This window comes from Oncorhynchus kisutch, linkage group LG26, assembly GCF_002021735.2.
Source record: "Oncorhynchus kisutch isolate 150728-3 linkage group LG26, Okis_V2, whole genome shotgun sequence".
NCBI lineage: Eukaryota > Metazoa > Chordata > Actinopteri > Salmoniformes > Salmonidae > Oncorhynchus > Oncorhynchus kisutch.
This window is the reverse complement of record NC_034199.2, coordinates 27874338-27896772: the sequence shown is the minus strand read 5'-3', so window position 1 is coordinate 27896772 and position 22435 is coordinate 27874338. Positions and strand designations below refer to the sequence as shown.

General features: G+C 46.0%; 1 protein-coding gene across 2 annotated transcripts in view; it reads right to left on the bottom strand.

Moving 5' to 3' along the window:
- Positions 1 to 22435, bottom strand: part of LOC109881965 (ephrin type-A receptor 3) — a 144367-nt gene that overhangs the window by 5270 nt on the left and 116662 nt on the right. For both annotated transcript variants that reach the window (XM_031805582.1, XM_031805583.1), the window contains exons 12-16: positions 17196 to 17257; positions 16147 to 16356; positions 11597 to 11746; positions 10252 to 10445; positions 1118 to 1276 (exon numbers count right to left, since the gene is read on the bottom strand). In XM_031805582.1, coding sequence (XP_031661442.1) covers positions 1118 to 1276; positions 10252 to 10445; positions 11597 to 11746; positions 16147 to 16356; positions 17196 to 17257 — 775 coding nt within the window. The remainder of the gene's footprint in view (positions 1 to 1117; positions 1277 to 10251; positions 10446 to 11596; positions 11747 to 16146; positions 16357 to 17195; positions 17258 to 22435) is intronic.

Below are 22435 nucleotides of genomic sequence, written 5' to 3'. Positions count from 1 at the left end.
ACCAAACATGTGGAAGAAGGTGCTCTGGTCAGATGAAACCAAAATTGAACTTTTTGGCAACAATGCAAAACGTTATGTTTGGCGTAAAAGCAACACAGCCCATCACCATGAACACACCATCCCCAGTGTCAAACATGGTGGTGGCAGCATCATGGTTTGGGCCTGCTTTTCTTCAGCAGGGACAGGGAAGATGGTTAAAATTGATGGGAAGATGGATGGAGCCAAATACAGGACCATTCTGGAAGAAAACCTGATGGAGTCTGCAAAAGACCTGAGACTGGGACGGAGATTTGTCTTCCAACAAGACAATGATCCAAAACATAAGGCAAAATCTACAATGGAATGGTTCAAAAATAAACATATCCAGGTGTTAGAATGGCCAAGTCAAAGTCCAGACCTGAATCCAATCGAGAATCTGTGGAAAGAACTGAAAACTGCTGTTCACAAATGCTCTCCATCCAACCTCCCTGAGCTCGAGCAGTTTTGCAAGGAGGAATGGGAAAAAATGTCAGTCTCTTGATGTGCAAAACTGATAGAGACATACCCCAAGCGACTTACGGCTGTAATCGCAGCAAAAGGTGGCGCTACAAAGTATTAACTTAAGGGGGCTGAATAATTTTGCACGCCCAATTTTTCAGTTTTTGATTTGTTAAAAAAGTTTGAAATATCCAATAAATGTCGTTCCACTTCATGATTGTGTCCCACTTGTTGTTGATTCTTCACAAAAAAATACAGTTTTATATCTTTATGTTTGAAGCCTGAAATGTGGCAAAAGGTCGCAAAGTTCAAGGGGGCTGAATACTTTCGCAAGGCACTGTACTTTCTCAGGGAAATGTCCTGTTTTAAGTGTCTTGTCTGAGCTCTTTAAATCACTGTTAGGGCCTCGCTCCCTGCTGCACTCACAGAAAACACTCAGGGTATTCCCATATTTTGTCAAATATTATTTTTTAGATACAAAGTTAAATCATATTATACAACAACTTGCATTTTGCTACTGGCTGGACAAGCCCAAAAAATGTACATTTCACTGGACCATTGGTTCTTCAGCGAGTCTTCAGTGAGTCCTGTAAGCTTGAGTCTGAGTGTTACTACAGAGCGTCATAAGAAGCAGTCTTACTCTGCGGAGGTCTTGGGCAGGGTGTCACAGGAGCTGTAGCTGACCCCAGAGAAGGCCTCCTTACAGGGCAGAGTCCTCACGCTGTCCAGCCAATCCCCCATGGTGTCCAACGATGGAACCACCTCAGAACTACTCCTGTCCAGAAGCAGGTTGGCTGGCCTGGAGGTGGAGGTGGAGGGGGAGAGAGAGAGAAAGGACATGCATGGTTAGCCATTTGGCACACTAGCCATACTTGAACTCCTTGTGTTGAGGGGGGTTACATGGGACACAGTCCCCTCAAAGAGCTGCATGGTCAGCCTTGGAAAATACATCACACTACTTCCTCCCTCCACTCAGCTGATACTCTGTCTGCCTGTCCAGAAAGGTACACCGCCACCACCAGCACTACAACACACACACACACACACACACACAAACACACACACACACACACACACACACACACACACACACACACACACACGCTGGATTCTGCAAATCACATCAGGGACTGAAACTGTTATTATTGAGAAAACAAGCTCATAAAATAACATGCTGCAAAGAGAGAACAGAGAAGGTTGTAAACCACATTTCCCCATGCACACACACACAGACACATAAAAACACACGCACACACTCTGACACATGTACCACGGGTCTCCCCAGAAGGAAACACCTGTGGAGAGAAGGGACTACCCACAATCCTGTACTGTAGCAGAGTGTTATGGACAAGCTCTCCCAGCGAAAGCCACACACACCATTTAAGTCTGAAGATTTCCCAATGTGACAGCTTGTACTGTTTCTAGGTCATTACGTCCATCTAGCTCCCAACATGTATGTGTTGGATGGGCTTTGAGACAAAGAAAAAGGAAACTGTAATGTATAGATTCAACATTTACGTTCATCTCTAACAATATTATTATTAACAAAACAAGCATAGATTTTTGGATAATTACACGATTGTTTTCTCTAATAAAAAACTAGAATTTCAACAATACTGCAGTCTTATCGGATTAGAATCTAAACCAAATAATTATCTAAACCAATCAAAATTCATGCTGTTCCATGAACAATATATTATAGGATGAAAAGCTGGGTTGCTTGAGGCACTGTTCTGTAGAGATTTGAGTGAGAGAGGGAAGAGAGAGGTAGAAGTGGAAGGGAGAGAGGGAAGAGAGAGGTAGAAGTGGAAGGGAGAGAGGGAAGAGAGAGGTAGAAGAGGAGGAAGGGAGAGAGGGAAGAGAGAGGTAGAAGAGGAGGAAGGGAGAGAGGGAAGAGAGAGGTAGAAGAGGAGGAATGGAGAGAGGGAAGAAAGGTGGAAGAGGAAGGGAGAGGGAGTAGAGAGAGGTAGAAGAGGAAGGGAGAGGGAGTAGAGAGAGGTAGAAGAGGAAGGGAGAGAGGAAGTAGAAAGAGGTAGAAGAGGAAGGGAGAGAGGGAGTAGAGAGAGGTAGAAGAGGAAGGGAGAGGGAGTAGAGAGAGGTAGAAGAGGAAGGGAGAGGGAGTAGAGAGAGGTAGAAGAGGAAGGGAGAGAGGGAGTAGAGAGAGGTAGAAGAGGAAGGGAGAGAGGAAGTAGAAAGAGGTAGAAGAGGAAGGGAGAGAGGGAGTAGAGAGAGGTAGAAGAGGAAGGGAGAGGGAGTAGAGAGAGATAGAAGAGGGAGTAGAGAGAGGTAGAAGAGGAAGGGAGAGGGAGTAGAGAGAGGTAGAAGAGGAAGGGAGAGGGAGTAGAGAGAGGTAGAAGAGGAAGGGAGAGGGAGTAGAGAGAGGTAGAAGAGGAAGGGAGAGGGAGTAGAGAGAGATAGAAGAGGAAGGGAGAGGGAGTAGAGAGAGGTAGAAGAGGAAGGGAGAGGAAGACTGAGGTAGAAGGAGAGTGAGGTAGAGAGGACTGTGTCTGCGAGTCTGTCCTTAACCCTGACCATGTTTCCTCTGGCTGTACAGACAGACAGACGTCTGCTAAACCAACCAGTCAATAACTCCATACCAGGAGACTCTCTCCACATCTTCTGAGTCAACAACATTATGTTGTTTTGTATTGTGTTCAGTTGGCACAAGGCAAAGCAGCTGTTGCTACAGTCATGTCCAATCAACATCCAAATCAACAAGCCCACCTCCTCCCCATGAGGCAGACCAACTTAGGTCACATCAACAACAACCCTGACTCATACTAAACAACGATGGGTGTTTGTGTTGGAGCCATTCGGAATAATGGCATGAATAGGTGTGTGTGTGTGTGTGTGTGTGTGCGTGCGTGCGTGTGTGTACGCATGTGTGTGTATGTTTGTGAGTCAGAAAACAAACCATAGGATGACTGGGACCATAGCACCTGATCACACACAGCCTAGGGGATACAAGCCAACACCGGACAGGAAACCGGCTTGGTCCTGCCATAGAGACTCCCATAGAGGGGTGTATTTATAGTAGTGTAAATAAACTAATCAGAATAGCAGGAAGTCAAGTCCAACCTCAGGCTGAGTATTTTGGGTGGTGGAGAGGTTTAGAGTCTTAGTTAAGGACAGATTTTTATATCACAGCAAGTGACACTGTATTTGGGGTGGTTTGAAGGTTTTCTGTTATCTGTATTAGAGTGGCAGACTGACGTACAGTACGCTACCTCTCAAGGGTGGGACAGGTAAGACCTACTGCTTATGGGACTACTAGACTTGTGCTTCCAGAGTATGTTTGTTCCATGACAAGTTAACAAAGCAGTAAACAATATCCCATAGATGATTTCTGTTTGGAACACAACTAACCAGCCAGACAGCTCACCACAGGGACAGCAAGGCCATGTCTGAGTGAGATCAAGAACGGGAGGAAGAGGATAGAGAAAGAAGTGGCAAAGGAAAGGGAGAGCTAAGAGACTGGTATGTGATTGAATCTCTTCCTGATCATCAGAGGCCTGTCTGACAGCTGAGAGCCAACTAGGAGGACAGGAGGGAAGAGAGGGATAGAGGGAGCCTCTTCTTCTCATCTCTCTCTCCCTCTCTCACACACCCACACAGCTCCCTGATTACACCATCCAGGCATGGATGAGGAGACTATTGATCTGCAAAGTTCTCTCCCCTGCCTTCAGAGCAGTCAGCGTGTCAGTGTAGAGGTAAACTATAGATGACCTTGTCTTGCCTCTGTAGGATTCTTTGTTTACTATATTCTTTATTTTTAACTGCGCTTGGTAAAGTCTCATGACGGACCAACAGGCAGAGAGATCGATGGATGAGAAAGGATGAGAGGGAAGTAAAAGAACATGTTTGTTGTCAGGGAGAGGAGTTGGTATCTTAAACCCCTGTGTACGCATCATCACATCTTACAGAGACAGGATTCAGAAAAAGGAGAATTCTTCACATGAGAGGTGAGAAAGAAAAGTACAATACCACTGTCCCTGTCTCTTTCTTCCTCTCTCTTGTTCTTTTCATTTTCTCCTTTTCTGTCTGTTTTCCACTCTGAAAGACCACTGCTGTGTAGTATCATGTTTTTAGGGCTCTCAGGGGAGCAGAGGGAGAGATGGAGAGGGGGAGAAGAAGAGAAGGAGAGATGGAGAGGGGGAGATGGGGGAGAAGGAGAGATGGAGAGGGGGAGATGGGGGAGAAGGAGAGAAGGAGAGATGGAGAGGGGGAGAAGGAGAAAGGGGGAGATGGGGGAGAAGGAGAGATGGAGAGGGGGAGATGGGGGAGAAGGAGAGACGGGGAGAAGTTGACATCTGGGCAGCTTGGTGAAGGAGTGGAGAAGCAGCTCTCCCTGTGAGGGGAACTCTGCTGGGTCTCTCTACCCTCCAACCCTCCAACCATCCAACCCTCCAACCTTCCAAACCTCCACTCCTCCCTACATCTGGACATCTCCCCCAGGCCCCCAGACAGTGCACTCTAACCCCAGGTACCTCTCCCCCAGGCCCCCAGACAGTGCACTCTAACCACAGGTCCCTCTCCCCCAGGCCCCCAGACAGTGCACTCTAAGCCCAGGATCCTCTCCCCCAGGTCCACAGACAGTGTATTCTAACCCCAAGTCCCTCTCCACCAGGCCCCCAATGCCCCAGGTTCCTCTCCCCAGGCCCCCAGACAGTGCACTCTAACCACATTTCCCTCTCCCCCAGGACCCCAGACAGTGCACTCTAACCCCAGGTCCCTCTCCCCAGGCCCCCAGACAGTGTATTCTAACCCCAGGTACCTCTCCCCAGGCCCCCAGACAGTGCACTCTAACCCCAGGTTCCTCTCCCCCAGGCCACCAGACAGTCAGTGTATTCTAACCCCAGGTACCTCTCCCCCAGGCCCCCAGACAGTGCACTCTAACCCCAGGTACCTCTCCCCCAGGCCTCCAGACAGTGCACTCTAACCCCAGGTCCCTCTCCCCAGGCTCCAAGACAGTGCACTCTAACCCCAGGTCCCTCTCCCCCAGGCCCCCAGACAGTGCACTCTAACCCCAGGTTCCTCTCCCCCAGGCCACCAGACTGTCAGTGTATTCTAACCCCAGGTACCTCTCCCCCAGGCCTCCAAACAGTGCACTCTAACCCCAGGTCCCTCTCCCCCAGGCCCCCAAAACAGTGCACTCTAACCCCAGGTCTAACCCCTCCAGACAGTGTACTCCGGCTCCAGGCTTTGATCTGGGCCTGTGGGGGATGGGCTCTCCATTAGCCAGGGCAGCCCAGAGACAGATGAGGTGTGTGAGCCCGAACACAGCTGCTCCTGTGGTGCGGCCCCACACACACACACACACACACACACACACACACACACACACACACACACACACACACACACACACACACACACACACACACACACACACACACACACACACACACTCACACACACACACACACACACACACACACACACACACACACACTAATCGCCATAAATCACCTCCCCTCCCCCCTCCCACCTCTCTCGCCCAGCACTCAGCCCTGTGTTAAAAGCCAATCAGGAAAATGACATGCAAACTCCCAGGGACCCATTTTCACTTTCTTAACAAATCATTAGTCAACATTATGAGTTCCGACGTCTCCATAATACCAGGACCGTCTGTTCCACCAACCCACTGCCCCATCGCCTCCCCCCTCTACTACCCCACCCCTGTTCCAGCTATAGCTCCAGTGCTCCCTCCTCCCTGCTCCCTCTTTGCCTGCCCAAGGCCACTCTACACCAGTGCCTCAGTCCCCTGGACCTCCCCAGTGGTCAAAACAAAGAGATGGAAACACAGAATGAAAAGAGATGAGTATTAGGTGTATTAGTATGTACTGTAGAGAGAGTGAGTGAGAGAAAAGAGGAAAATCAGGACGTGTGGCAGTTTAGGGAGAGAAAGAGGGAGAGAGCTAGTCTGAGGCCTGACCAATGACTACACAGTTTCAGTTGAAGTGAGATCATAACATCATGTGCACACAGGAAGCAGGAAGTGTTGTTTATGACAACCTCTGTCTGGCCCATGTTACTACCAACTGGGTCCATATACAAACAGGTTCAGGCCCATGTTGAAAATGTAAAGATAATACTACACTCCCCTATAGGGGTCTGCCCATACAAAAGAAATGCTCTCCCCTGTAGACCTCTGCACATAATACAAACAGCTCTCCCCTATAGGCCTATACACTACTATCATGGTCTACATTATCTACACACATTCACAGAAGTGGAGGAACACCTTCTATGAGGCCCCTATTTCAATATCGGGTTGATATCTTGAGAGATTCAGTATGTGGTTGGTCGGACGGCGAGGTAGAGACAGAATCAGTAATATTGTAATAGGCCAGCAGAGGGGGAAGCGTGTGACAGAGGCAGAGACAGTATCAGTCTCCGAAAAGGTTATCCTGTTTAGATACAACTAGACTAAATATATTCATATGTCACCAAATAATTTATTAAAACTCTCTATAGTAACTTCAACAGTACTCTCTGAGGTAGCACCATGGTGAAGACGGAGGACAGCTAGCTTGTGTTCTCCTCTGGGTACATTGACTTCATTACAAAACCTAGGATGCTTGTAGGCCTCAGCCCCTTCCATAGACATACATGGTAATTATGACCACTTCCAGAGGACAACCTCCAACCAATCAAAACATTTTGCAGTATGAACTGACAAGTTGTCCATCCAATCATAGGATTAGGATCAGAGAATAAATGTAGTGTGTTGTATTGGGGATGCGCCGCCGAGCATTATGGGGGGTTCAATGTGTTGAGAAGCTTGGTGAGATTATTTAATGGAGGCTGAGAAGTGATAGTTGAGCATTTAAAAAAATATATATTATTACATTCAAATGAGTTTCCTCAAATTACAGGAGGCAGGGGAGGTAGATTATTGTGTCCAGTTATTGAAATAAATTGCACTTTGCCTTGCTAACTTCAGTAGCAGCTCAAGTGCGCAGTTTTCGCGGCCAATGTTACCGTAAATGTTGTTGACTTTTTGTTGAAGAACCCCTTTCACTCTCTGGGGTACGCGTAAAAGGTGCAAGTTCAAACGGAGGGTCGACCTCTGCCTGAGATCAGTTTCATGAAAAGGGATGAAAAGGTGAGGGCTTCAATACCAATTGTTATCAAAAAGTATAGCTGGTTAACAGGAAGCCTTTCATCAAGCCGCCTGTAATGCTGGCCTTTCCTGTTTTTTGGAAGGTCTGAGCCTCGGGCAAAAGGGGGGTACAGTGACCTGAAGAACATTGATCAGTCAGCTAAACGGAAAAACAAAAGCAGAGAGCCCACATCAAATTGAAGCTTCTAGGGAAAAAGCTGCATCGATCATGACGAAGGTTTGCGTATTCAAACTGCGCAACACAACGAGAAAGAAAGAGGAAACAGGGATGTTCTCAAGCGGCTTATCAACACCACTGCGTATTGGGGCAAGAATTGGCTTTAGAGGACACAACGAGAGGGAAAGTTCCGCTAACAAGGACAACTACAAGGAGTTTGCAGCGGTAATGGCATGTTACGATGCTTTACTTGCTGAACTTAAGGAACTTTCGACTGTCCTTTCTGGGATGTCAAAATCAATTCAGAATGATTTGATAGCTTCCATCGCATCCTCCATTAAAAGTTAGATTTCTTTTGCTCGCGCTCAGGTAGGCTTTCCACTTTCCTCTGGTGTTTATTTAGCAAAGAACACAATCCCTCCGGACAGACACAAGCAGAAACTATTGACATAAATGTTGCAGCAGTCTAGGCTACACCTAAACATTAGAACTCTGACATGCTGTATGAGATGAAAACGAGACTATTTTACAGTCTGATCAACTGTAGGGTACTAATAAGAGCAGATGCATACAGCCTATGCGCCCTGTCCATCTGGTCAGGGTAGACTAATTGGTAACGTTGTGTATTTATAGTCCATTTGTGTGTCAGGAGAAAATGTGAAGGTGATCAAATGTAGTTTATAAACAAAGTTGGGCTGGCTAGGCTGCCTATACGTTTTCAATCAAAAATGATGAACTGTAATTAATCAATCCACATAATAGCGATGACAGATGTAAGTAAATGTTTTATAAGGCCAACAGTTGCATTGGCCTGCATGATGCAAACATGCAGAAAGCAAGCTGAGCCCTGTGAGTTCTACTGTCTATCAGTTGATCTGTGTCTGGGTAGTAGAAATCCCCCGCCTAGTCTAGTCTAAATATAATTCATATGAGCAAGTATAAAGTTTCTGCAGTTTGACGAGGTTTTCACCCCCCCAGGGCCAGGAGTTTTTTCCAGGAGTTTTTTAAAACCATGTGACCTGATTTGGAAAAACTGGTCCCATCATAAACCTTTTTAAAACTGATGAATCATTGTCATGTCTTATAGGGTCCAGAGGGGTAAAAAGGGGGTAAAAATGGCCCTACCGCTCTGGGACCTATGGTGCCACCAGTGTGTTTGCAGCTGTCAGTTATCATCAGGTATGTGGATGATCAGGGCTTTATTCAGGAACGTTTCTTGGGCTACTTTGATGTGTCAAGTGGGCGAGATGCGCAGTCTTGTGTTTGACTTTGTGAATTTTGAGATGTCTGAGTTTAACTTCATGGAGAAACATGGCGCAGCTGTAATGGAATGTATCTGCTATTTGTATTTACAGTTAAGTCTGCTGACTGTAGAGTCAATCACATACACAATCACATTATTACATACCAATGATTTTACTCCTTGCTTGGACTAACTCATGCTTAGCATTCTTAGTCTAACTGTGTAGTGTGTTTTTTGTCTTCCCGGTTCAAATCCTGCCCTGCACTGGTCAAGCCTCTGAACACCTTATCTCATGCCTCATACCCTCATTCAATCACTGCGGTGTTCCCTTTCCAACACGGTGGAAGTAGCTCTCTCATTCCCATTCCACATAATATTGCACTATAAATGTCTTTATTAAATACTTTAGGTTAAAATAATGATTCTTTGAGGATTTTTGAAAGACACTTTGTGCGTTCCGCTCCTATACCGTGGGTCTCCCATCCTCCTCCTTTTTCACCAGTAACATTGTAATAGACCAACAGAGTTCTGTCTGACAGAAAGCGAGAGAAAGAAACACTAAATGCGAGAGAAGGAAACACTAAAAGCGAGGGAGGGATAAATGAGTCCCAGGGTGGAGGACAGTGTTTCCTGTCGCTGCTGTCTCTAACGAGCAGGATGTGCCGGGACCCATAATTCCTTGGGAGATGTGTGGGGAACAGATATGTCTGGTGTCCATCCGTGTTGAGCCAGGTGCGTGGGAGAGGAGGAGAGAAGGGTAGGTGTAAGTTAGGGGGGCGGGTGTAAGTTAGGGGGGCAGGTGTAAGTTAGGGGGGCAGGTGTAAGTTAGGGGGGCAGGTGTAAGTTAGGGGGGCAGGTGTAAGTTATGGGGGCAGGTGTAAGTTAGGGGGGCAGGTGTAAGTTAGGGGGGCAGGTGTGTGGGTGTTGAGCGGATGAGAAAGACGTCACCTTGTCTAACACTTTATTAATACAACAGCTGTTCAGTTCAGATCTGTATAGTACCTGGATGAGATGTTGGCTGCCAGGGTGAGATTCAGAGGTCAGGGTTGAGAGCTTGAAGGTTAAATGTAGATGTGTATAGTACCTGGATGAGATGTTGGCTGCCAGGGTGAGATTCAGAGGTCAGGGTTGAGAGCTTGAAGGTTAAATGTAGATGTGTATAGTACCTGGATGAGATGTTGGCTGCCAGGGTGAGATTCAGAGGTCAGGGTTGAGAGCTTGAAGGTTAAATGTAGATGTGTATAGTACCTGGATGAGGTGTTGGCTGTGATCTTCAGGCTCCCAGGGTTGCGTATGAGTTTATCCAGGATGCTGACGATCTGTTCAAACTTGGGTCTGTTGTTCCTCTCCTTCTGCCAGCAGTCCAACATCAGCTGGTACAGAGCAGCAGGACAATCCATAGGAGGAGGCAGTCTGTAGCCCTCATCCACCGCTTTGATCACCTGGAGGGAGGGAAAGAGAGAGAGAGATAGAGACACCAAATTGAGACTCTGCATGCAGAATTATGTTCAAATATCCTCTGTGTACAATGTAAAACACCAAATAATACATGCAGAGCAGAATTAGGTTGATACCCGCTAATGATCAAAATCCAGAAAAGAGACAAAGCGATTCCCAAACCTTCCATAACAAAGCCATCACCTACAGAGAGATGAACCTGGAAAAGAGTCCCCTAAGCAAGCTAGTCACCTGTTCACAAACACAAACAGAACCCACAGAGCCCCAGGACAGCAACACAATAGACCCAACCAAATCATGAGAAAATAAAAAGATAATTACTTGACACATTGGAAAGAATTTACAAAAAAACAGAGCAAACTAGAATGCTATTTGGCCCTAAACAGAGAATACACAGTGGCAGAATACCTGACCACTGTGACTGACCCAAACTTAAGGAAAGCTTTGACTATGTACAGACTCAGTGAGCATAGCCTTGCTATTGAGAAAGGCCGACAAAGGCAGACCTGGCTCTCAGGAGAAGACAGGCTATCTGCACACTGCTCACAAAATGAGGTGGAAACTGAGCTGCACTTCCTAACCTCCTGCCAAATGTATGACCATATTAGAGAGACATATTTCCCTCAGATTACACAGACCCACAAAGAATTTGAAAACAAATCTAATTTTGATAAACTCCCATATCTATTGGGGGAAATACCACAGTGTGCCATCACAGCAGCAAGATTTATGACCTGTTTCCACAAGAAAATGGCAACCAGTGAAGAACACTATTGTAAATACAAACCATATTTACTTTAACTATTTGCACATTGTTACAACACTATTTAGACATAATATGGCATTTCAAATGTCTTTATTCTTTTGGAACTTTGTGAGAATAATGTTTACTGTTCATTTTATTGTTTATTTCACTTTAGTTTACTATCTATTTCACTTGATTTGGCAATGTTAACATATGTTTCCATGCCAAAAAAGCCCCCTTAAATCTTCTCAGGTGACAATGCTGTATTTCTGGTTCAGGCCATCAGACCATCAGGCTTCAGACTCAGTCTTCCACCTAGCCTCTCTACGCATCACTTCCTCTCTAAGCAGGAAGTTCATTAGGTCACTCTGGCGACGGTTGCATACTCACGTCCTGATTGGACATCTCCCAGTAAGGCCGCTCCCCGTATGACATCACTTCCCAGAGCACGATACCGTAGCTCCAGGCATCGCTGGCCGAGGTGAACTTCCTGTAGGAGATGGCCTCTGGAGCTGTCCACCTGATAGGGATCTTACCTCCCTGAGAGAGAGAGAGAGAGAGAGAGAGAGAGAGAGACAGAGAGAGAGAGAGAAAGACAGAGAGAGAGAGACAGAGAGAGAGAGAGAGAGAGAAAGACAGAGAGAGAGAGAGAGAGTGAGACAGACAGAGAGAGAGAGAGAGAGAGAGAGAAAGACAGAGAGAGAGAGAGAGAGAGAGAGAGAGATCACAATGAAAGTATTTCCATGCCCAGTCATCACGTTTCTATTAATTCATCAACTCATCAAATAGTGAAAGCGATATGTGTGTAACTGTGATTCTATTGATGATGTACATTCATGATTTCATGATTTGTTTTAGGTTAGGTTTGACATGAACGTGGATATAAAGAGAGAGAAGGAGAGAGAGGGAGGAGAGGTAGGTCTGTTCAACGCTGGTCCGACCAATCTGATTCCACGCTTCAAGACTGCTTCGATCACGTGGACTGGGATATGTTCCGCATTGCGTCCGACAACAACATTGACGATTACGCTGATTCAGTGAGCGAGTTCATTAGAAAGTGCATCGGCAACGTTATACCCACAGCAACGATTAAAACCCAAACCAGAAACCGTGGATTGATGGCAGCATTCGCTTGAGGCTGAAAGCGCAAACCACTGCTTTTAACCAGGGCAAGGTGACCGGAAACATGACCTAATACAAACAGTGTAGCTATTCCCTCCGCAAGGCAATCAAACAAGCTAAGTGCCAGTATAGAGACAAAGTAGAGTTGCAATTCAACGGCTCAGACACAAGAGGTATGTGGCAGGGTCTACAGTCAATCACGGATTACAAAAAGAAAACCAGCCCCATCACGGACCAGGATGTCTTGCTCCCAGACAGACTAAATAACTTTTTTGTTCTCTTTGAGGAGAATACAGTGCCACTGACACAGCCCGCAACCAAAATCTGCAGACTCTCCTTCACTGCAGCCGACGTGAGTAAAACATTTAAACGTGTTAACCCTCGCAAGGCTGCAGGACCAGACGACATCCCCAGTCGCGTCCTCAGAGCATGCGCAGACCAGCTGGCTGGTGTGTTTACGGACATATTCAATCAATCCTTATCCCAGACTCCTGTTCCCACATGCTTCAAGAGGGCCACCATTGTTCCTGTTCCCAAGAAAGCTAAGGTAACCGAGCTAAACGACTACCGCTCCGTAGCACTCACTTCCGTCATTGTGAAGTGCTTTGAGAGACTAGTCAAGGACCATATCACCTCCACCCTACCTGACACCCTAGACCCACTCCAATTTGCTTAAAGCCCCAATAGGTCCACAGACGACGCAATCGCAACCACACTGCACACTGCCCTAACCCATCTGGACAAGAGGAATACCTATGTGAGAATGCTGTTCATCGACTACAGGTCAGCATTTAACACCATAGAACCATCCAAACTCATCATCAAGCTCGAGACCCTGGGTCTCAACCCCGCCCTGTGCAACTGGGTACTGGACTTCCTGACAGGCCGCCCCCAGGTGGTGAGGGTAGGTAACAACATCTCCACCCCGCTGATCCTCAACACTGGGGCCCCACAAGGGTGCGTTCTGAGCCCTCTCCTGTACTCCCTGTTCACCCACGACTACGTGGCCAAGCACGCCTCCAACTCAATCATCACGTTTGCAGACGACACTACAGTGGTAGGCTTGATTACCAACAACGACGAGACGGCCTACAGGGAGGAGGTGAGGGCCCTCGGAAAATAACCTCACACTCCAGGTCAACAAGATGATTGTGGACTTCAGGAAACAGCAGAGGGAGCACCCCCCTATCCACATCGACGGAACAGTAGTGGAGAGGGTAGTGAGTTTTAAGTTCCTCGGCATACACATTACGGACAAACTGAATTGGTCCACCCACACAGACAGTGTTGTGAAGAAGGCGCAGCAGCGCCTCTTCAACCTCAGGAGGCTGAAGAAATTTGGCTTGTCACCAAAAGCACTCACAAACTTCTACAGATGCACAATCGAGAGCATCCTGTCGGGCTGTATCACCGCCTGGTATGGCAACTGCTCAACTGTAAGGCTCTCCACAACCGTAAGGCTCTCCAGAGGGTAGTGAGGTCTGCACAACGCATCACCAGGGGAAAACTACCTGCCCTCCAGGACACCTACACCACCCGATGTCACAGGAAGGCCATAAAGATCATCAAGGACAACAACCATCCGAGCCACTGCCTGTTCACCCCGCTATCATCCAGAAGGCGAGGTCAGTACAGGTGCATCAAAGCAGGGACCGAGAGACTGAAAAACAGCTTCTATCTCAAGGCCATCAGACTGTTAAACAGCCAGCACTAACATTGAGTGGCTGCTGCCAACATACTGACTCAACTCCAGCCACTTTAATAATGGAAATTCATGGAAATTGATGTAAAAATGTATCACTAGCCACTTTAAACAATGCCACTTAATATAATGTTTACATACCCTACATTACTCATCTCATATGTATATACTGTACTCTATACCATCTACTGCATCTTGCCATCTTTATGTAATACATGTATCACTAGCCACTTTAAACTATGCCACTTTATGTTTATATACCCTACATTACTCATCTCATATGTATATACTGTACTCTATACCATCTACTGCATCTTGCCTATGCCGTTCTGTACCATCACTCATTCATATATCTTTATGTACATATTCTTTATCCCTTTACACTTGTGTGTATAAGGTAGTAGTTGTGGAATTGTTAGGTTAGATTACTCGTTGGTTATTACTGCATTGTCGGAACTAGAAGCACAAGCATTTCGCTACACTCGCATTAGCATCTACTAACCATGTGTATGTGACAAATAAAATTTGATTGGATTTGATTTGACAAAGAGAGGGGTTTAGGTTGTGCCCTCAGCCTCCAGAACTACACAGCCTTGTTCCATTTGTTTCATCCTCACTGTGTTTCTTCCTGGGGGAGAGGGAAAAGGCAATAGAGTAAGAGAGAGAGGGGAAGAGAGGTTGAGAGGGAGCCTGTGGGCTGACCCTGTGTTTCTCCTGCTCGGTGGCTACACTCAGGGGGCTGCTGGACTTACTCAAGGCTTGGCCTGCGTCAGGCCAGCGGAGGAGAGTAAAAGAAAAGAGGAGAGGAGCCAAAGCTAACGGACCTCCTGGCCAAGTCACACAACTCCTGGCCAGCTCTCTCTAAACACAAAGCCCTCAGAAAACAAACCACTTCTTCCCTCACACACACACACACACACACACACACACACACACACACACACACACACACACACACACACACACACACACACACACACACACACACACACGCAAACACACACACACAAATAAATCCCTGGTGAGTGTACATAAACACAGCCAGCCTCATGAAATGAAGGATTATACCTATAATGACGGTAGAGTATGACACCAGTGAGACACAGACAGACAGGAGGGGGCTCATGGAACAGCAGAGTGGTCTGACAGAAGAGGGAGGGAGAGAGAACGGCCTGCTGGGTCTGATACATTTATGTGACCGTTGAGTGGATGAGAACTCAGCTCTATTACTAGTGACACATTAGGGGAAGTCTATTAGCATATTTTAGGGAGTGAGTTTATGGGAGTGAAGTAATAGCTCTGTGAGTGTTTATTTAACATGGGGGTCTGAAGCTGTTATTACACAGAGTTTAGAGCCCTACATACTGATGTTAGGCCACAAGGTGACCACACACACACACAGTATTTCATATAGATGGTGATAGGTTGGATAAACTAGGCTCAAAGGCCTCTTGATGTTGCTTATCTAGTAGGTTTGTCATTCCTTTCCCATGATCCTTCAGGAGAACACAAACAAAAGGCTTATTGTGAATTCATGTTAGCGTTATCTCACCCAGCTTTTATTTATGTACTGCTACCTCCCTCTGCACTGCTGCAAGGTCAGGAGTTTGTGTATGTGTGTGCCTACGTATGTGACATATGAGGTGATTTGTCTCATGGACAGCATGTATTCAGTGATAAGGCTGGCAAGGAGGAGATAGATCAACAGAAAGAAGGGAGGGAGAGATAGAGAGAGGGAGACAATGCCCTTCTGTGGAAACCTGAGACAGAGGTCAGTCAATTCAGCTATGTCTGACAGTGATAACCTTTCTCTCTGACCACAGCAATGTGTCCACTCACTATTAGGCACCATGGTTATGGACATAGGTTGTTCTTATATGGCACACTCCCAAAATTAGTTTTTTAAAATCTAGTTCTGTCCTTGAGCTGTTCCTGTCTATCGATGTTCTGTATTATGTCATGTTTCATGTTCTGTGTGGATACCAAGAAGAGTAGCTGCTGCTTTTGCAACAGCTAATGGGGATCCTAATAAAATACCAAATAGTGTCCTGTCTCTGTCAGAAACAACTATTAAACCCATCGTATGTCATTGATAAACCCGACCACCATGTCTTACCCTTGTGGTGTAAGCTGCCTCGGGGTCATCCTCCAGGACTCTGGACAGGCCGAAGTCAGACACCTTACACACCAGGTTGCTGTTCACCAGGATATTACGAGCGGCCAGGTCCCTGTGGACGTAACCCATGTCAGACAGGTACCTCATGCCCGACGCGATGCCACGCAGCATACCCACCAACTGGATACCAGTAAACTGGGCATCATGTTTCTAGAAGTGGGAGGCAGATGAGGAAGAGGGGGTGATGAGAGAGGAGGGGAGGGAGAGAAAAAGAGCAAAAGAGAGAGACAGAGACAGATACCTCTAAAAACAGAGACAAAGTAGAGTTGCAATAGCTCTAAAAACAGATGCCACTGAATTGAAAAACAGAATGAATATGACCTTTCTGTTTTTAAGAAATACAGCGGAACATTCATATATCAACATCCAAACCAATTACATGAACCTTTTAGATCACCTCTGACATTAACTTGCTCATTTCAAGGTGAATTGTACAATCTCACAACCATATAGGCCTGACAACATTATGCCAGAGCCTTTGACCAAATAGATGGTGTTTTCCCGGGCACTATATGAAGCCCAGACCACCTGGTAGAGACAAGCAGAGTCGCATCAAAGCTGCTACAGTCATATAGTCATAACACAAACATGAGGCACAGTAATGTGGTGTGGAGGAGAGGGATGACTGTGTGTGTGTTTGTGTGTGTGTTGTATGACAGTTCTCAGTGATAAAAGCCAGGCCACTCTACAACCAGAGGAAATAGCTGGAGAAGGTTGCAATTACTCCATTTTCCATCTGAAGGGATGCTGTGCAGACACACAGGCACATGTGGAAAACTGCTAAAACGGGACCTACACACACACACTCCTGTCTGCTCATGTTGATTTAATGTTGTTCTGACGTTGGTTTGATGTTTTGCTTTGGCTAATTTCAGTAAGCCAGAGTTTCTGGTTAGTTAGAGTGGAATGCATAACTCCATAGGCCAGCGTAGAAAGCATTAAGGTAGTGTGAATATAATTCATTTAGCTGTGTAATATTTTAAACTCACTTTCAGAAAGCTGTCCAAGGATCCATTTTCCATGTATTCAGTCACTATCATCACAGGTTTACCTGGAGAGAAGAGACAAACTACCAGATTAGAGAATAATTCCGATTTGGCAAAACACATACACACACACACACACACACACACACACCGACACACGCACACACCGACACACACACACACACACACACACACACAGGGTTCAGCAGTACTTCCTCCAGGCAGGATGAAAGGGCCCATGCAGGGCTGAGGGTACAGGTCCACAGGGTCACCTGTCAGAGTGGGACATCTTTATTCCAGCATCAGTAGAGAGTTACAATAAAACGGTAGTGTTATCATCTGGTTCTGATTCACTAGACCAGAGCAGATCATACCAGAGCAGATCATACCAGAGCAGATCATACCAGAGCAGATCATACCAGAGCAGATCATACCAGAGCAGATCATACCAGAGCAAACCAGACAAGAGCAAGGTTTAAAACAGATAGAAACGAGGGGGGAAATTGCTTTAAATCAGCCGTAGTCACATGAACAGCACTGGTGTCACGACAGGTATGACTTTAAATCAGCCGTAGTCACATGAACAGCACTGGTGTCACGACAGGTATGACTTTAAATCAGCCGTAGTCACATGAACAGCACTGGTGTCACGACAGGTATGACTTTAAATCAGCCGTAGTCACATGAACAGCACTGGTGTCACGACAGGTATGACTTTAAATCAGCCGTAGTCACATGAACAGCACTGGTGTCACGACAGGTATGACTTTAAATCAGCCGTAGTCACATGAACAGCACTGGTGTCACAACAGGTATGACTTTAAATCAGCCGTAGTCACATGAACAGCACTGGTGTCACAACAGGTATGACTTTAAATCAGCCGTAGTCACATGAACAGCAATGGTGTCACAACAGGTATGACTTTATATCAGCCGTAGTCACATGAACAGCACTGGTGTCACGACAGGTATGACTTTATATCAGCCGTAGTCACATGAACAGCACTGGTGTCACGACAGGTATGACTTTATATCAGCCGTAGTCAAATGAACAGCACTGGTGTCACAACAGGTATGACTTTATATCAGCCGTAGTCACATGAACAGCACTGGTGTCACGACAGGTATGACTTTATTTCAGCCGTAGTCACATGAACAGCACTGGTGTCACAACAGGTATGACTTTAAATCAGCCGTAGTCAAATGAACAGCACTGGTGTCACAACAGGTATGACTTTAAATCAGACGTAGTCAAATGAACAGCACCGGTGTCATGACAGGTATGACTTTAAATCAGACGCAGTCAAATGAACAGCACCGGTGTCATGACAGGTATGACTTTAAATCAGCCGGGGTCACATGAACAGCACTGGTGTCACGACAGGTATGACTTTAAATCAGCCGGGATCAATTGAACAGCACTGGTGTCATGACAGGTATGACTTTAAATCAGCCGGGGTCAAATGAACAGCACAGGTGACACGACAGGTGTGTGTCAGATGGAAATGTGTTCCACTTTTCACCCTTTCATCCCTCTCTCCCGTGCTCTCTCTTTTGCTTTCTCACTCTCTCTCTCTCCATCTATCGCTCTCCTGCACTCTCCCCATCCCTCTCCCCATCCCCCTCTCCCTCTGTCTGTCACGCACATTGTAAATGTATCAAAGTCAAATTCCACATCTGGCAACGCAGAACTCATTTCCAGATCTGTCAGAGGTAGGGGATGATGGAACCTGCTGTAAAAAGAAACACATTTATAACCCTCGTTGGAAGAATAAACTTCAATTAATAAAACTGGCTCCCTCACAAACTGCTTGCAATTTAATGGTGAGTAAAACAAGACTAGGTGTGGTCAGAGCAGTGTTTAAACCTTACCACAACCAGCACCTTTCATTTTCTACTGCTGGAGTACCAGCACCTCTTATAGAATACAGTGTCATCAATTACTATTTTTAATTTTTATTTCACCTTGATTTAACCAGGTAGGCCAGTTGAGAACAAGTTCTCATTTACAGCTGTGATCTGGCCAAGATAAAGCAAACAGTGCGACAACAAACAACAACAGAGTTACACTTGGAATAAACAAATGTACAGTCAATAACACAATAGAAAAGTCTATATACAGTGTGTGCAAATAAGGTAAGATTAGGAAGGTAAGGCAGTAAATAGGCCGTGGTGGCGAAGTAATTACAATTTAGCAATAAACACTGGAGTGATAGATGTGCAGAAGACGAATGTGCAAGTAGAGATACTGGGGTGCAAAGGAGCAAAACGACAAAACAATATGGGAATGAGGTAGTTGGATGGGCTATTTACAGATGGGCTGTGTACAGGTGCAATGATCTGTAAGCTGCTCTGACAGCTGACGCTTAAAGTTAGTGAGGGAGATATGAGTCTCCAGCTTCAGTTATTTTTGCAATTCATTCCAGTCATTGGCAGTAGAGAACTGGAAGGAAAGGAGGCCAAATGAGGAATTGAAATATACCTGCTGGAGCGCGTGCTATGGATGGGTGCTGCTATGGTGACCAGTGAGCTGAGATATCTAGCAAAGACTTATAGATGACCTGGAGCCAGTGGGTTTGGCGATGAATATGAAGCGAGGGCCAGCCAACGAGAGCATACAGGTCGCAGTGGTGGGTAGTATATGGGGCTTTGGTGACAAAACGGATGGCACTGTGATAGACTGCATCTAATTTGCTGAGTAGAGTGTTGGAGGCTATTTTGTAAATGACATCGCCGAAGTCAAGGATTGGTAGGACAGTTTGTTTTAGGAGGGTACGTTTGGCCGCATGAGTGAAGGATGCTTTGTTGCGAAATAGGAAGCCAATTCTAGATTTAATTTTGGATTGGAGATGCTTAATGTGAGTCTGGAAGGAGAGTTTACAGTCTAACCAGACACAAACATTGGAAATGTAAAATTAAAGTGAGCGCAAACACATTTTTCATTACATCTCAAGCGCTAGATCTAAATTTCACAGTGTAGTGATAAGGGTACAACCTGTAATTCGTCTATTAACATAAGAAAGACTGCTGGCACAAACACACTCGTAGACATCGTTAAACACCTCCCTCTAAAAGACCCTGATGGATTTGCCCAACACCCCCCTCTATAGAAAGTTGTGATGGATTGGCCCATTCACCTCACAGGACAGCCTTTATAGTTTCAGATAAAACAGACTTCTTAAACCTCCACCGCTTTTTATCCTCTCCTTTGCTCCCCTCTCTCTCTGTGTGTGTGTGTGTGTGTGTGTGTGTGTGTGTGTGTGTGTGTGTGTGTGTGTGTGTGTGTGTGTGTGTGTGTGTGTGTGTGTGTGTGTGTGTGTGTGTGTGTGTGTGTGTGTGCGTGCGTGCGTGCGTGCGTGCGTGCGTGCGTGCGTGCGTGTGTGTGTGTGTGTCCGATTTTCCTTCAGGAAAATGTGGCTCCGGACATTTGACCGGCAGCATTTTACTTTATTAGACATTTGAGAAATTGACCGGACCCACAGGCATTGGGTGTGTAACCTGATTAGGGCGTCCCCCCACGGTGCTCAGAATGGCAGAAATCTCATTTAGATGATGGTAATTCATACAGAACATGCAAGTCCAGGATGCAACAATGTGCGGTCCTTCTTACTGAATTCTGAAGTGCACTTTGAAGATGTTAGAATAACTGTCCACATTTACTTTTCCTCAGCCAATAAGACCAGTAACGAACAGCAACATCACTAGCCTATACCAATCTAATATCCCCCATAGTAGAAAAGTTAACCTATTCTATTGGTCAGCTTGTCGAGAAAGAAATAGCCTGTTCCAAACCGACTCTGGGACAGTTGAGGGACAATAGATCCCAAATTCTTACAACCAGTAGACCTAGATTACTTTTTTTTCTTTTTTCTCCAAAGCAATGAGTCTGATCGAACAGATCAAAACATTTTGCTTAAAATGATAAACTTTTTTCTCTTCACATTATAAGCGCAGCAATAAGCACAATGTGCAAATTTTCGTTCCATTACTGGGAAAACACCGTTGCCAAAGTGTGAGCGGTTTCATGTGACAGAGATGAAAATATTTGTTAGAAATGTAGAAAGAGGGGAGATCTAATTAAGCAATAAGGCACAAGGTGGTGTGGTATATACCGCTGTAAGGACTACCACTGTAAAGACCACCGCTGTAAAGACTACTGCTGTAAAGACTACCACTGTAAAGACTACCACTGTAAAGACTGCCGCTGTAAAGACTACCGCTGTAAAGACTACCGCTGTGAAGACTACCACTGTAAGGACTACCACTGTAAGGACTACCACTGTAAGGACTACCGCTGTAAGGACTACCACTGTAAAGACTACCGCTGTATAGACTACCACTGTAAAGACTAACGCTGTAAAGACTACCACTGTAAGGACTACCGCTGTAAGGACTACCACTATAAAGGCTACCGCAGTAAAGACTACCGCTGTAAAGACTACCGCTGTAAGGACTACCGCTGTAAAGACTACCGCTGTAAAGACTACCGCTGTAAAGACTACCGCTGTAAGGATACCAGTGTAAAGACTACCGCTGTAAAGACTACCGCTGTAAAGAATACCGCTGTAAAGACTACCGCTATAAGGACTACCGCTGTACTGACTACTGTTGTATAGACTACCGCTGTAAAGACTACCGCTGTAAGGACTACCAGTGTAAAGACCACCGCTGTAAAGACTACCACTGTAAAGACTACCGCTGTAAAGACTACCGCGCACAAAGACTACCGCTGTAAGGACTACCGCTGTAAAGACTACCACTGTAAGGACTACCGCTGTAAAGACTACCGCTGTAAGGACTACCGTTGTAAAGACTACCGCTGTAAGGACTACCGCGCGCAAAGACTACCGCTGTAAGGACTACCGCTGTAAAGACTACCGCTGTAAGGACTACCGCTGTAAAGAATACCACTGTAAAGACTACCGCTGTAAGGACCACCGCTGTAAGGACTACCGCTGTAAGGACTACCGCTGTAGGGACTACTGCCGAAAGGACTACCGCTGTAAGGACTACCGCTGTAAGGACTACCGCTGTAAAGACTACCGCTGTAAGGACTACCGCTGTAAGGACTACCGCTGTAAGGACTACCGCTGTAAAGACTACCGATGTAAGGACCACCGCTGTAAGGACTACCGCTGTAAGGGCTACCGCTGTAAGGACTACCGCTGTAAGGACTACCGCTGTAAGAACTACCGTTGTAAAGACTACCGCTGTAGGGACTACTGCTGTAAGGACTACCGCTG